The sequence below is a fragment of the Medicago truncatula genome, chromosome 1, assembly GCF_003473485.1.
Source record: "Medicago truncatula cultivar Jemalong A17 chromosome 1, MtrunA17r5.0-ANR, whole genome shotgun sequence".
NCBI classification, from domain to species: domain Eukaryota; kingdom Viridiplantae; phylum Streptophyta; class Magnoliopsida; order Fabales; family Fabaceae; genus Medicago; species Medicago truncatula.
In genome coordinates, this window is record NC_053042.1 from 22,167,212 (window position 1) to 22,182,690 (window position 15,479).

The 15,479-nt window shown below is 33.6% G+C and overlaps 1 protein-coding gene and 1 long non-coding RNA gene across 5 annotated transcripts; both read right to left on the minus strand.

The window, feature by feature from the left end:
• Positions 1 to 1,552: 1,552 nt before the first annotated feature.
• LOC25491286 (uncharacterized) lies at positions 1,553 to 3,235 on the minus strand. The gene is made up of 3 exons (XM_039830408.1): positions 3,099 to 3,235; positions 2,929 to 2,984; positions 1,553 to 2,818 (listed from the first exon to the last, which is right to left on the minus strand). Exon 3 carries the CDS (start codon positions 2,579 to 2,581, stop codon positions 1,553 to 1,555), a length of 1,029 nt encoding a protein of 342 aa, XP_039686342.1. The 5' UTR covers positions 2,582 to 2,818; positions 2,929 to 2,984; positions 3,099 to 3,235.
• Positions 3,236 to 8,870: 5,635 nt separating this feature from the next.
• On the minus strand, positions 8,871 to 14,503 carry LOC25491284 (uncharacterized). Of its 4 annotated transcripts, none has more exons than XR_005646681.1 (7): positions 13,952 to 14,503; positions 12,509 to 12,580; positions 11,886 to 12,088; positions 10,289 to 11,588; positions 9,907 to 10,028; positions 9,473 to 9,531; positions 8,871 to 9,130 (listed from the first exon to the last, which is right to left on the minus strand). It is a non-coding gene; the product is annotated as an uncharacterized lncRNA (long non-coding RNA). The 4 variants fall into 4 exon arrangements; XR_005646679.1 differs by having other exon boundaries at positions 10,182 to 11,588; XR_005646680.1 differs by having other exon boundaries at positions 11,352 to 11,588; positions 13,952 to 14,497.
• Between the last annotated feature and the right edge of the window lie 976 nt (positions 14,504 to 15,479).

Below are 15,479 nucleotides of genomic sequence, written 5' to 3' on the forward strand. Positions count from 1 at the left end.
GTAGCCTATAAAAAAGAAGAAATGAAGTGAAGTACGAGGAAGAGGACAAACCCCTTCAAGAGTCTGAATGGTGCCAATCTTTTTAAGCTTATTGGTTGTTAATTTTATTTTCAATCAAATTGTATTTTGTTCATGTCTAAGAGTACGATCACAATTCTAAGCAGTGATTGATGTAATCTATACCTATTAATAAAGCCACTAGACATGAATCAATGGGGGAAGTAGTAGTATAAGCAAGCTTGAAAAAGAAGGCACTAGATAGATCAAAGTACCAAGAGAAGGTGCAAAAAATATGGAAACAAAGCCACGTAGTAGGATGAAAAGGCCAAGTAGAGCGGGGATGATTATATACATGCTCAAGTATTATGACACACAATTTGGAATAGTCCCAAAATAATGGTTACCAGTTTTGTTTGTTTAAGTCACACGAGAAATTTGTGGCATTCATGGTCTTTGTTTGGTGGTGTTGTAGTCATCAATACATCCTTTTATTTTAACTTTCAATTTGAAAAAGCTATACTCTTTAAGAAAGTCTTTCAAATATCATTCATGTATCTTTATTAACTAAAAGGAATGTGTTAAAATAAAAGATGGCTAAAAATTAAGTAAAAATATTCTATATATAAATGGTTGGTTTAATGTTATTTACTTCTATTTCAAATCAGAAAAATCACATAAACATATGCACAATCACAAGTACACATCATTTCTCTTTAGAGAGAGAAAAAATAAGGAAAGAAGATCAAGAGAAAAGGTAGACAAACATCATGGAAGGAAGGAGAAGGAGAGAGTTATTCCAAGGAGAGGCTCTAATTTGAGTAATCTGTTGTGACTCCAAATTAATTTATTTGAATGCCGTATAGAGATGTGTAGTACCAAAAAAAATGTAGGGAAAGATGAGTGCCCTTGATGACCAAAAAAACAACTGTTATTGTTTTTTGTTGCCGAATATTATTTGGAGCACGATTTTTCTCTATTTTGTCTTTGTTTATTATCTATGAATATAGTTTCTACTAAAATACTATTGTGCTAAACTTCTACACTTTTGTTTTGGTGGTGTCTGAGGTTCGAACCTCGGACCTTGCATATATTATGCATTTATCCTTATCAACTGAACTAAACTCATAGAAACGTGCATCTTAATTTCAATAGTTTTTTATATAGAACATATATGATGGAATAAATATAAAAAAATAGTTCCAACAAAACAATGTATAATTCCACTATTGAGGGTCCCATATGGAGCAAGGAATATTTATTTCTAACTCGATTACTCATATTCCTCTATTTTTTTTTCATCAAAGAAGGCTCATAAAATCTAATACTCTTTTAGTGTTGATTAATCAAATACAATAGTGAATTACTATAACATATTGAAAGTGAACATGTATGTATCATCTTATTATTTTTATCCACAAAAGCCAACATTAAGGTTGAAAAACATATTGTTTGTGAGTTACATGCGTTAGCGCAATAGAAAGAGTGGATAGACGGGCACGGGAGTGCCCGTCTGGACGCTAGTTTTTAATAAAACCATTAAACCATTACACAATTATCTTAGTTTTACATACAACACTATCAAAACCATTAAACCATACTTATGTGATAAGTCAAATTTGGAACTGTCAACTTTAGTAGGCGACCTCATCCTCGTTTGACCAATGATGCTTCTATTCAAAGCAACAAAGTCTTTAGTCCCACTTGTAGTGTTTGCACACGATGATACTCTTTTTACTTGCATACTACACATTCTAGATCCAGATGAAGAGCTTTCACTGCTTAATTTCGATTCTTGTGCTTTGCGTTTGTAGGCAAAAGAAGATGCATCATCCTCTTGGGCCCTTATTGGTCGGCATGATGAATTCGAACTCCATTGAGCCGGACCTTCGCGGGGCATTGGAATTCTTATGGTAGTCGTTTCATTCCACGACTGTTGTGCATAATTTTCCTCCTCCCCATCCGTAACATGAGATGCGAATTTTTCCTGACTTCTCAGAAGTACAATATCTCTTCCTTGTCCATGAAAGGGAGTAATCGGCATTCCCTTCTTACACGACGATACCATCGAGGTAGCAGTGATCACAGCTGAAACAGTAGGTGGGGGAACATCAAGTGGTCCCCTAACCTCGGCCTTGCAGTCAATTACATCAAGCAAATTGCCACAATTCTTGCAAGAAGTCTGCCCCATTGAAGTTTTGGATGCGCTGGAAACGTAACAGGAATGATTTGGCATTATCGCATTTCCTACACCACCTTTTACAATGCCACCCTTGAGAGGACAAGCGGAAGCATGATACGTCAGAGTGCCTTTACCTCTACTTGCCTGCAATCCGGGTTCCAAAATCTTAGCAGCAACTCCCATTAACCTAGAGCTTCGAGAAGCACTTTTTCCAGAAGTAATTCTAGGACTCTTCAAAGGAGAAGCAAGCTTTGGATGATGCTGGTGGTTATGCTTTTTCGCTCGCAACAAAACACTCTTAATATGAAGGGCCTCGGCTCCAAACCTAGTCACGGCCTTTTTCTCACACACTCCAGTTTTCTGAAGCTTATGAGGTCTTGAATCATGCTTTACAACTCTCATTTCCAAATCTTTACCTTTCCTATCCAACTCACAATGATTACTCAAACACTCTTCCCCGTCACTAAAACTATAATCAGGACAGAAAGCTTTCTTCGATTTCTCTCGCTAAGCAGCTGGTATAGAATCTAAACCCATCAACCTAGCTACCAAACTCGGAACTCGCATTTCACTCTTTCGTTCTACATCCACACCATGACTCCCACCTTTTGGAAAACCTCCACTATTCTCATTAGCAATCTACAATTGAAACACATGCACAATATCCAACAAAAAGATTAAGTACTAAACATCAAAGAACGCCAAATTAGAAATCAACACAATAAACCAAAACCATAATAAAGCCTTACCAAGTGAAGTTTGGAATTTGGCATTTTTTCATCTCCCCTAAATTTTTTAGCACGACCTGAAATACATACATCAACAAAGATCAAAACAATGCTTGGTATAATTTTTCATGCCAAATCATCTTATTATAAGAGAATTATATGAAAATAGATAAAATTACAAAGTGACTAACCAGGTGTCAAAAGTTTCTTTGAGAAGAGCTTTTTCTTAACAAGTCTCTTCTTCCAATCAATAAGCTGAAAGAAAATACCAACACAACCACCAGGTTTTTGAACCTTATCCGTAACAGCCAAATTCCTCAGGTTTTTCTTTCACTTTCACAAACTCAATAACCACTGGACTGTCTGATGTTGGCCTGTTGTTAGGATTAAGCAGACTTCCCTTCTTGAAACCTTGTTTGTTACAAACATAACACACATAATGTACCTTATCTGATTTCTTATTTTGTGAATTGTTCTTCGAATTCAACATAGTCCTAACAGAGAATCCAATGTTATATGCATAATTACCATAAAAATCTTCAATCTCTTTAATAGTTTTAAAGACTAAAGACTTCCATGATTCTTTATTGCTCGGGGAGTAACATTGAGAACTATCAGCATGAATCAGTGATGAAGTTTCAACACTCAATTGTCCACTCTCAGATGAAGTTGATATCAAATCCATTGAAAACAGCAACAAACACTATTAAGAACAAAGAACCATTAGATATGATAAATTGAAGCTAAATTGTTCCTTTACATATCAAATCAGAAATTAGAAAAAAGAAGGCACGTGAAGTTACAATGACAAACCCAGGAACTTCATCAAACCCAAAAGAAATAATTTCCCAAAATCTACAATGCTCATCATATAATACTACAAAGAGAAAACTCAAATATAGATAAAATTATTCTTTCGCCGTGGTGTCATCATACTACAAAGATCAAATTCAAATTCAGCTTCATAATTGATGAATATTAACAATTGATCCTAAATCAGAAATTTGAATCAAAACCTAAATCAGAAATTTGAATTTAGTACCAAATCAAAACCTAAATCATATACATGATTACCTCTTCAAAATGCAGTATGAAATCACGTCGGAGTGCAAGCAAGGAGTGGTTCACGTCGCCGTGAAATGGTTCACGAAGGTTAAAGCCGGTGAAATGGTTCACGAAGTATGTGTCAATTCTAGGAGAATATATCAGTATGAAATCACGTCGCCGGTGAAACCACGTCGGAGCGGCGAGCGGCGAGAAAGGGTGAGACGTCGGAGCAGCGAGCAACGAGAAAGGGTGAGACGTCAGAGCAGTGTAAGCTGAGAGTGTGTGAAAGTGCAATCAGATTGTGAAAGTGAAATCAGATTTGGGGCGTAGGATTATTACAAGATCTGATGATTGTGATTTCCTTATGCACTATGCTTAAGGAAATCCTTATGCACCATAACTTTTGCCCCCCACCGTAGCTGACTGAGGGAGCGAACAATATGTTAATAAGTGGACCTAGTATATAAACACAATTTATACTCCATAACTCTTGAATAATTTATTTTATGAGCGATGCTATTTATCTAGAAAATACACCTCACGAATGTATTGCGAATAAAGTAGAGCCGTTGGATCTTGAAATTGTTAAAATACAACGAGTAGATGAAAATGAATAAAGCCTGCTGCAATTACACTTACACCTGTTGGGTTGTTGTCGTGAGAAAAAAAATTCGCCATATCAAGTATTAGTATGGTTGAAGACTATTATTTTGAAAATCTTTGTTATATGGTTGAAGAAATTAATATGTTGTCAACCGATTAATTCAATGTATGTTTACTAATGTGATTATTTTTAGAAGCAATGCACTATATCTTATAAACGCATAATTGCTTGAATTCTAAACTTCCGTTTTTGCCAAAGACATAACCTGAAACTGCCATCGACGACAATGTAGCACCTTTCTATTCTACTCTTTAAAGGGCTGACACAAAACATTATAAAACTTTGCTGCATAAAAAGTGCCTATTTCATTTGATTAAGAGAAACTGGTGCAGCTATATAGTAAACATTCTCATGCTTTTCAATGAGTAAGATTAGGTGTCATTGTATGAAAGTTATACTATGTAGTTTGTAACATCATTGTTTCTACAATTGTGTTTCCATGGAATGTTATAAACATTTTTATCTTTAAATGTATGCATCCTGTTTCAGCAATTTTTTACAGAGATGAGGAGGAAGAAGACAAGGAACTTGAAGGTTTGGGATTCCTAAACTCAACATAGACACATGCGTCAAGCTTGAGACTCTAAACAAGAGTTGAATGGGAGGCAACCCATATTTTTATTTTCAAGTAATTTAATTTCAACCATTTCTTTTGCATAGCCACTCTTTCTCACAATTTCTTTCTTTTACTGTTGCTAACTCGCGGCTACGCACATTGTCTTTACATGAATTTCATAACTTTCCCTTTCAAAAATAATTTTTTTTGTTTTAGTTTTGGAGAATTGTTCCAAACATTGTCAGCAGAAGGTTGGCTTACTTCCAAAGTTCAAGAGCACGATAACTTTTAGAACTTGTTGCTGAAGATACTCAGAAAAAGTCATCACTACAATTATGTATAGCATAACCGTGAGATTTTGAGCCATATCTATATATATTCCAATATGTCTACTATTTTCTTTCATTATGAGTTTTCCATGTTGGATTGCTATTTTTGCTCGAAATTTCGGTCGTATTGTCATACACACGAGACGCTTTTTCTGGGTACCTAGAGCCTTTAAAAAGCCACCCTAATTAGAAGGTACATACGTGTACCTAGAGTGTGGCAAATGCCTTGACCAGCCCCACTGGCTTTAGAAGGTACATATGTGTATCTTGGAATTGTATGTGGTTGAAAGTAAAAGTATCCTCTCTAAGTTTGTTCTGCTTGCATGGAAGTGGTATGCTAGTCAAGTTTGACAGTGAGAGGAATGACAATCTCAGCAAACCTCCAGAAAGGTATATTTTATTTTATAAATTCATGTAAATTCTAACTTCTTGCTACTGTGTTGCTTGAAGATAAGCAACAGTTTAAGTTTGAGGTTGTGATGATAAAGCATCATATGACATTTTTGGCTATATTTAGTACTTTTATTTACATTTGAAGACAAATAAGATGAGAGATATAGGAGTTGTCAATGGTTTTAGGCGGTGGCGGAGCTAGAAAAAAATTTGGGGGTGAGCCATTTTATTTAATGTGTAAAAAAAAATTATTGGTTAATTCGAGTGACCATTAATCGGTTATCCATGGGACATAATTTAAACCAAGTTTTAAAGATATTTTAACATAAATATTATATAATTTTTATTATATTACACCATATTTTAATTGTATTTTTTTTATTGAACTATATAGTATTAGATATATAAATAATAAAAGCAACTATTGTTACGTTTTTGCTTTAGTGGTAAAGGGTTTTGTGAAAAGCACTGGTTTGATTCTCTTTGATGATTTTGTAATAAAAAAAAAAAATCTTGTTAACGAGTGTTCCCGAAACATTCTTTAAGTATATTAAAAGAAGATATTATTCCATAAAAAAGACAAATATTTCAATTTCCGATGCATTGATTACATACATTTTCAAAAAAAGTTACTATTTAAAAGTCTTAAAGAGTGTCTCGGGGACACTGGTTAACATTTCCCTAAAAAAAAGCCTAGCAGGAATCGAACGCGGGACACAACTTTGGAAAACACATACTTAACTGCTTGGAAAGCTTACAACAATCATTTATTTTTGCGCAACACATGTATATATAACATAACTTCTAATTAAAATATTTTATAAATACCATTAAAATTTTTTTTTTTTTTGGGTTGGGGTGGGTCATGGCCCACCCTGGCCCATGAGTGGCTCCGCCGCTGGTTTCAGGAACATATTGTATTGGTTTTATTTGAGTCTTTGTAATTCAATTTTATCCTAGATCATGCAACTCCATAGTTATTTTGAGGGTTTGTAGTGAGGAAATCATGAAAATCAAAAAAATCAAGACATCATGTGAATGATCAACGATATGAAGATTGAAATAAAACATTCTTAGAAGGTTGTTGAAGACAATACAAAGTGAATAAAATTCATTTCAAGTTCCTAGGAGTTTACAAACGAAAGAACGATAAATAACAAGAGGAAAAAACAAGATGTCGCGCATCCAGGACTGCCTTGGGCATGGCTCACACTTGTCTGGGAATGGAGAGCGCCCGAAGAAGTGTAGCCACTTCCCTAGCCCATATCCCTTCTTCTAAATCCTACCCACTCATATGCTATAAATAGAGACCCTTCCTATCATTATTTCTCATTCATAAACACTTGATGGTAGAGGCAAAGGTTAATCATCAAAGTTTTAAGGCAGAATTCTTCATTCTCTTGTTCTCTCGAGGGTATGTTTTTCTATTGTTTTGTCACGATGTTTGTTGTCATGACCAACTAAACCTCTTGATTAGGGTTCCATGATGAACCCCTTCTTATTTGTTGAATATTATTAATAAAGTCTTTTTATACATGTTTATGTCTTCAATGCTCTAATTTAAATTGGCTAAGCCGGTTCTTAATGTTTTTTTTGCAATTGGTTAACTACGGAGGATGATTTTTAGAATTAAAGTAGACACTGACAACCCAAAGTTTTTCAGTTCCATAGGTTTTCTAGTTACCACCATTTTACACACCATATTAGATAAAAGTTTGAATTCCGGCCGATTAATACTCCCTTATTTGGACATTGTAGTACTTCAATAGTTGTTGTGAGAATGGCTTGTTAAAAAAAAGAATAGTTGTTGTGAGAAGCTCCATGTAAGATTATTCGCTTGTTTTCATTAATTTATAAGAAGCATACATAAACAATTTAATAGCTTTAGGCTTTTATTTAACAACTAGTTACAAACCTGTACTTCGCACGGGTTGAATTACGCATCTTTTAAAAAAATTGCTCTAAAGGAGATATGTTCAAATCACGGAACATTGCTATTCTTCGTAAATTTGAGAACGAAGGTCCCATGCTTCACACTGGTTGAATAATGTATTTTTCAAAAATTTGGCTTTGAAGGAGAAATTTGAAAATTATGGTAAATTATTGTCCTTCATAAATTGTATTGTGAGAATTATGTGACTGTAATCAGGCGCAATTACCACCGAAATACAAAACCATAGCTCACACTATCCACAGACCTGCAAAGACTCCACCGAGCACCCAAACAACACAAGCAACACCAGCCCAGCATAAGCAAAAAACGCTGCATGCCTTACTGATGCAGCGCAGCAGCCAAAACAAAACACCCAGTAGCAGAAAAACAGGTGCTGCAATTACAGACCAGCAACAGCCCTCAACCAAACTAACCCAACCGAAGAGTGTATTTTAACGTAATATTTTGACTATAATTAGTTAATATATTTAACCTATTGATCCTCTTTAAAAGAAACATCTTTCTTCATGTTCTAATTGTTTTGACTATGCTGAATCGCAATGTTCCGTATGAATAATAGTAACATAATGTTTCTTAATTAAAATCTAAGAAACATGTAATGGTGTAACATGATTCAAAGAACTACACCATAAATTGTCTATGAGTAATTTCAAAACAAAAGAATTTCATATATATTGATGAATGATCATGTTTACAATTTTGGCGATGCCATGAGGCCGCACACAAGTCTCAGTCTTACTTCTACAATTGCAACAACCTATCAAACTAAGAACCCTTGAGGAATTTGCTGGCCATAATAAATTGCACCAAGTACATGTGACCTAATGTATGAATGTGATCAGGTTGTTTCCTGAATCGAAACATGTCTATTTATATTTTGACAGTGGTAAATTGAAGCCAGCAATGCTCAGGTCTTTGCAGAAGATACAGTAATCTTCTGGCTAGCAGAATTTAAAATTCCTCTAATAAGAATCTTCAAATATCTAGACTTTACTGCAATCTGCAAAATGTCTTAAAAGATTGTGAAAATAAGCGGATTATAGGCCAATCAATAAGCAACATGCCAGATGAATAATTCAAAGTCTTTAGGGGTAACTATGAATGGTAACTTTATATACATTGTAATGCACAGAAAAGCATATGATTATATTGAGCTCATTCTTGACATATTGCCAATTGAAAATGATTTTATTGAACATTTTTACTTGCAATTTAGATCTTCCATCTTCCATCAGTCATGATCTGATAGAGTTCACGCCGCTCCCACGGTGACCTCTTTTCTGTTAAAGGAAATTTAATGAATAAACCAAAAACTAATATGTATTTTATAAGTGCATTTCCAAATAAAGGAATGTATTATATAAAGACATTCCTTGAATCTCTATTCAAAAATTTCATAAATAAATCCCCTACAAAATCATTTGTAAGTTCAAGTTCTTGTGTCTGATAGAATATAAGTTTGTTATATGCTAGCTAGAACTACGCAACTAAGCTATATTATGTTGGAACATTGCGAGTCAGAAAAGGTTGGAAGAGGAGAAATTTTCTCCTTTACAAAGACAGATCAATAATTATTTAATTTGTTCAAATAAAATGATATGAGAAGGTAATTTTTATCAAACCTTGAACAAACATTGTCAAATAATCACTTCCCCTCCACAAAGGAATGGCAAAATATTGGCTGTCAAGGAGAAATAGAAGTAAGAAGTAAGAACATGAAATCTAAAAGAGCACAAATTCATAGTATAAGTGGTAAAGTTTTGCTTTCATAGTCACTCCAATATGACCGCTACCTATGTGATACTGAAATAAAACCAGCCAAATCATATATCAAAAAACCAAAATAACATAGAATGTAGAAATCATAAATTAACATATAATTGCTACACAGCCAAACAGCTGTTTCATAAGTTGCACCAACGTTCCATCAAAACATAGAGAAATAACAATGTGGCAAGTTGGCAACAAAGGAAAAAGCTCTCCTAAAACATGCATGATGATTGCACAATTAAGGATGGACTTCGAATTTTAAAAAATAAATAAACAGTACACATACCCTCATCTGCCCTCTGATCAAAGGCTGGCTTTCCAATCCAAAGTAGCGACGATTCTCACCGCCATCCAGTAAATGGCGTCCCGTCCAAGCGGGCATATCTTTGATCAGTTCAATCACCACATCTGTAAATTCAAAACATAAAGGGAATGGAATTAAAGAAAAACCCTTTTGATCCTGCCTTTCGCAAATCCCTAAATGGAACAAAACCAACCTCCAAATCTGTTGTTTAAAAATTAAGAAACTATAGAGCAAGACAAATGTTATTGAAAAGTTACTCTTTTTCTTTTTCTTAATGGTCCCAGCAACGTGTGTACTCTTCATTTTTAGAGTAACCTTGAAAGGTAAATATAAATATTGTAAGATAGCAAAGTTATGCATTCACCTTATCATACTAAAGGTGCCCCCACTTCATAACTGTTTCATGATCAAATTTACACTTGTGATTAACGCTAATTGAAGCCCAAATAATTAAGTGACTGATTATTGAGTACTAAAGGTGCATAAAAGCACAATATTATTATGGAATAGATTAGAAAGAACACACCTGATTCACTTTGTTTATATATACAGATACAACTTTGAAATAAAAAGTAGTATAACATTTGCTCAAACTCTAATCTATATTATTAAAAATATCAAGTAACTCATAATGGAATTCTCCATCTTACCGTTCAAGACATTGCTCAAAGATCCCCTAAATATATTTTAACATCACACTGCCTCAATGATAGGAATATGGACTACTCTTCATTTCTTAATTGATTTAAAATTGGATTTTGAGGAATGAGGAGGGGAGGTTTTATTATACATCTCACATTTGAGATGAAAATGTACAAACATGAACACTTGCACCCTATATTTGGAAGCCTTTAAAAACTCAGTACCAAATAGCAATGGACAGATACAATGTTTAGCAGAAAATAACTGTGATTAGATAACAGGAAGATAGCCAATACAACTTACCAACTCGATCAGACCTTTCTAGCCTTTTATTAAGAGCAGTTAGCTACACATATACAAATATACATATACTATATGATTAACTTAGCATTAATTGGAAGAAGAGGTTGCAGAAGGGTGCTGCAGCGGCCATTCATTGGAATACACTAAAACTTTCCTCATAAAAATCATGTTTTAGCTTATAATCATGTTAAGAATTATAGCCTTGACCACACACACTATAACTTTACACTATAACTTGTAATTTTCTTAATTACAATAGAACTAATTGACTATTGGTGACACATAAAATTAAGATATGACTTTCCATTTGAACTAAAACCATCAATTAGTAAGTATTGATATATGGCTAAGGAAAGAAAGAATAAGTGAAGTTTTACATAGAACAAAATTTTATTTAGAAGAACAAAGACAGAAATGGTTATAACCGATTTATTAGAATTCAGAGTAGTGCAAAACAGATGATGAAATAAATGGACACTCACAATTCTAATTTCTGCAATTTCAGAAAGATTTAAAGAGTTTGCTTTTGATAGGTATCTAGAGTGGAGAGAATATTCTTCGGCAGCAGACAACGGAGGCCCGTCAATGTCGCCATATCAAAGTAATTTAGCACAATTAAAGCCTCTTTGTGCTGCAGCAGTTTTCTCCCACTGTTCCAGACGCCTTTGATCAAGGACATGAAGGCAGGATCCAAAAATGAATCTAAATTTGATGAATTCCTATAACACATGGATCAAGAAATTTTTACCAGAAGTAAGATTGAAAAACGTGTGATGTTCTATTCAGTCAAATACAACAAAAACACTCAAGCGCATACAACTAAATTGCAAGCAAATGAATCTTAGTATGCTCATACGCATTCTCAAAGGCTTGTAAACTTGTAATAGAAACTGTTAAATATATTATCTGGACATGTAAACCAAAATTTATATATGCTTGGATTGATGATGCATCCTGACTCTCTGGTCTCCTAGTATATATTTTCACAATGAAAATTAAAAAAAAAAATTACTGACTTTCGAACCAGGCTAATATCGCTGACAGGAATATCAACTGCAGCATCAGGTGATCTTGAAACACACTTTTTAGGTAAAGGCTTTATTCTGATTTTACGCTCATCTATGATGGTCTCACCATTTTCATCCCCACATCTGCAGGAAGTTTTGACAAAGCAACTTGCTCCTCATGTTTATCCCGGGGAAAGTAAAGTGGAAGCAGCCTACATGAAACAACATGCATGGTAAAAATAAATAACACCAAGTCCAAAGCCATGTTGAAAAGAATATTAACCATACTTCTATAACCATAAGAAAGTTTGTGTCAGCAAAGAAAATTGCAGATATCAAATAAAGGAAAATAATGCTGAAAATACCTTTTATATATTTCAGTGACCAAATCACATTGTTATTAAGAATTTTATGGAGCGGCATGCTGAATTTTATGGAGACATGAAATGTTACATTTTTCAATTAAAATCAAAGGCATCTATATTCAGGCCAACTGGAGCAAACACTAATCTACAATGGTGTGCAGTAGGGAGATTGAAATTAAAGAGGATAGTAATAAAAGCAAATGCAACCTAGCTAAAAAAACATAGTCCAACACATGGGTGAAGAAATGAGGAGTAGAAAAACTAAACCTTGAAGGAGGAACTCTCAAATATGTGATTGGTGAAATCTTCCACTCCAAGATTATGAAGAGGTAAGCCAACCTGCACACACAACAAATGTTCATATATAATTAAATGTCAATAAATTTTCAAAATAGATGAAAATGCAGGGAAATTTCATGGCACAAAAGGCAAAATCCAAAGTATATTCAGAAATGCACATGTAGCAAACAAAATCTGATTGAAGCGTTGATTCATGACACAAAACAACAGAACCACAAAATTCACAATCACTTACTTGAAAGGCCAAAATCGAACCGTCACAGTTACATTCTCTTTAGTTTTACGACTGTTGTGGATGATTAGATTTGCTCTAGAAAACACAATAAAGACGACAATGCAACAGAAAATGACTTTGAAATGGCTACAGTAGTGCATAGGATACAAATGTACATAAAAGAACAAACATGTCTCAATTTTTCACAGGATTAACTATAGAAGGAAAAAAAATCCTGCAGATTCATCAAAAAGAATGGGAAATTAAGGGAAATAATCAGGTAAGTATGATGATGAATATGACATTAGTATTGCTTATTGCTTTTTGATCTTCCTGCATTATTTGATAGATAAGCTCTAATGTCATAAGTTAAATGCACATGCCTCAGTTACTATCTTCCCAAGGTTTCTGCTATCATACATAAGCTCCAATGTCATAAGTTAAATGCAGAATCTAAATAGCAGGGAATTCCCCCGATTAAATAACTAAGATTGTTAAAGCTTTTTCTCTCCTCCATCACAGATAAAATCCATAATTTATATTACTTTTTAAACCAATTGCAGTGTATGCTCAATCCAAACAAATAGACCAAATAGTTCTTACCTCAAATATACAAATTCCAGTGACAGGTCTCCAATATATACATGTACAAATTTGTCATATTCTCTATAATGTTCTCTTTATAGTAACAAAGAAAGAACCAACATCTAGAATTATTTATTCATTCCAACCACAATAGAGCATATTTTTTATTCAACAACTGAAACTTGTAACTCAGTTTTCTCCATCATAACATAATTGAATTAAGCAATTCCAAAGCCTATTTCAAGTTAATTTCTGTCTTCTTTCTAATGGTATAAGTCACATTTCAAACTGGTGCATGAACAGATAGATATGACAGAACATTCCAACAACAACAGTTCAGATTTTTACTTCAGCAGCTCAAACTTCTAACTCAATTTTCTCAGTCATAGAATAACAAAATTAAGTGCTTCCAGAGCCTATTTCGTGTTAAATTTTGTCTATTTTCCAATGGTTCAATTTTCACTCAAAAACGATGCCAGCACAAGTATTTATGACCGTTTTTCTGACAGTAGGTCTATACGAATTTTAACCAACATTTCTTAAAATTACACCATAACCAACTAACAAATCCTTCTCTATCTAATTAAATTCAAGTTTAATAGAGAACTTACCATAACCTTCTGAATCAGATTAAGCTTATCTCCAGCTCATAGTCTCTGCCTTCTGCAAAACTTCAATTTCTCTACTCAACTCTCCAAAATCCAGCTTTGACCCAAACTTTCAGTAATCCTTTTTCTGCAAATTTCTTGTTTCTATTGCCAAACCAAATCACAATGGATAAATATTCACACATACATACCCACTCTTCCAGCAGAACAACCAAACCCTAGCCTCATTCTTCCTTATTTCTTACTTCTAATCATCAATTCAAGTCATAATCAGCACAACAACTTAATTGCCACTCTCTAAACAATCTGATGGCAACAATTCAAAACTTGTGAGCTTGTGGTTGAGTTCAGCTAGGAGGGAAAAGAGGAAAGGAAAGAAGAATTTTAATCTTGCATAAGGTTTAAATTGTTCCAAGGATCAAGATTTGAAGCTTGCATGTTGATTTCCATTACAATTGGGCTAACTTTGATGGATTGGGGTGGAAGAAGGAGGGAGGGCGTGAGAGGTTTAGAGAGAAGGAAAAGTAGAGAAAATGTGGTTTGGCACATGAGAAATGATATTTCTAGAACCACTTTATTACAACTTTTTTACAACTTTCTCTCTCATACTCACATTATATTCTTATTCTCTCTCTTTCTTTTTCTCTCTCTATTGGTTTGGACCAATGAGAAGAGAGAAAATAAAAGTTGTGAATAAAATTGTCACAAATGGTTGTCAATATATCACTACTCTTGGCATATATATAGGGGAAAGACAACAAATTCATTCTTCCCAATTACCAATTAACGAAAATACCTCCATAAGGGCAAAAAGGTAAAAAAAAACGGACATGGATTGTCCTATATAGTTTAGTAGAAGACGAAGGGGGGATTTCCTAATCACCGCTAATCATATGAATCAAACACTAATTCTCCACTTTCATCATTCCAAATATTGTTTCTTTAAAAATTTGTCTTTATTACATGTTTTGTACATTAAGCATGTCATTGTCTTTTTTATTTCTTTTTTAAGGATCTTCCTTAAGATAGTTACAAAAATGTCATTCTATTTAAATTTAATTAGAATAGAAACAAAAGGGTGTTTTCGTAAAATACAAGTGGGTGTAGCTTACTAATTTACTTAATGTTTTTTGTGGGTATAAATTAACAGCCTCCTATATATATATATATATATATATATATATATATATATATATATATATATATATATATATTATTTTTTTTTAAATTATTGTTACTATAAAATTTAATAAAAAACATATAAAAAATCATATAAAAAACAACTTTGTTACCCATCTTTTATAGATGGGTAACACAACCAACGTTGAGTTGACACAATTTAAAATATTCATTTGTTTTCTATTATTTTTAATGTTATACAAATACATGATTTTGATTGGGCCAACTCAGTATGGGTGGTGTTACCCACCTTTTATTGATGGGTAAACAAGAATTTGCGAATTAAAGGAGTATAAACTACATTTTTATTTGAAACATATAAACTACATTAAAAAAGTACAAATCCGTTTCC

Bases quoted from the DNA above. Each gene is read 5' to 3' on its own strand.
- LOC25491286 (XM_039830408.1), bottom strand. From the start codon at position 2,581: ATGAGAGTTGTAAAGCATGATTCAAGACCTCATAAGCTTCAGAAAACT.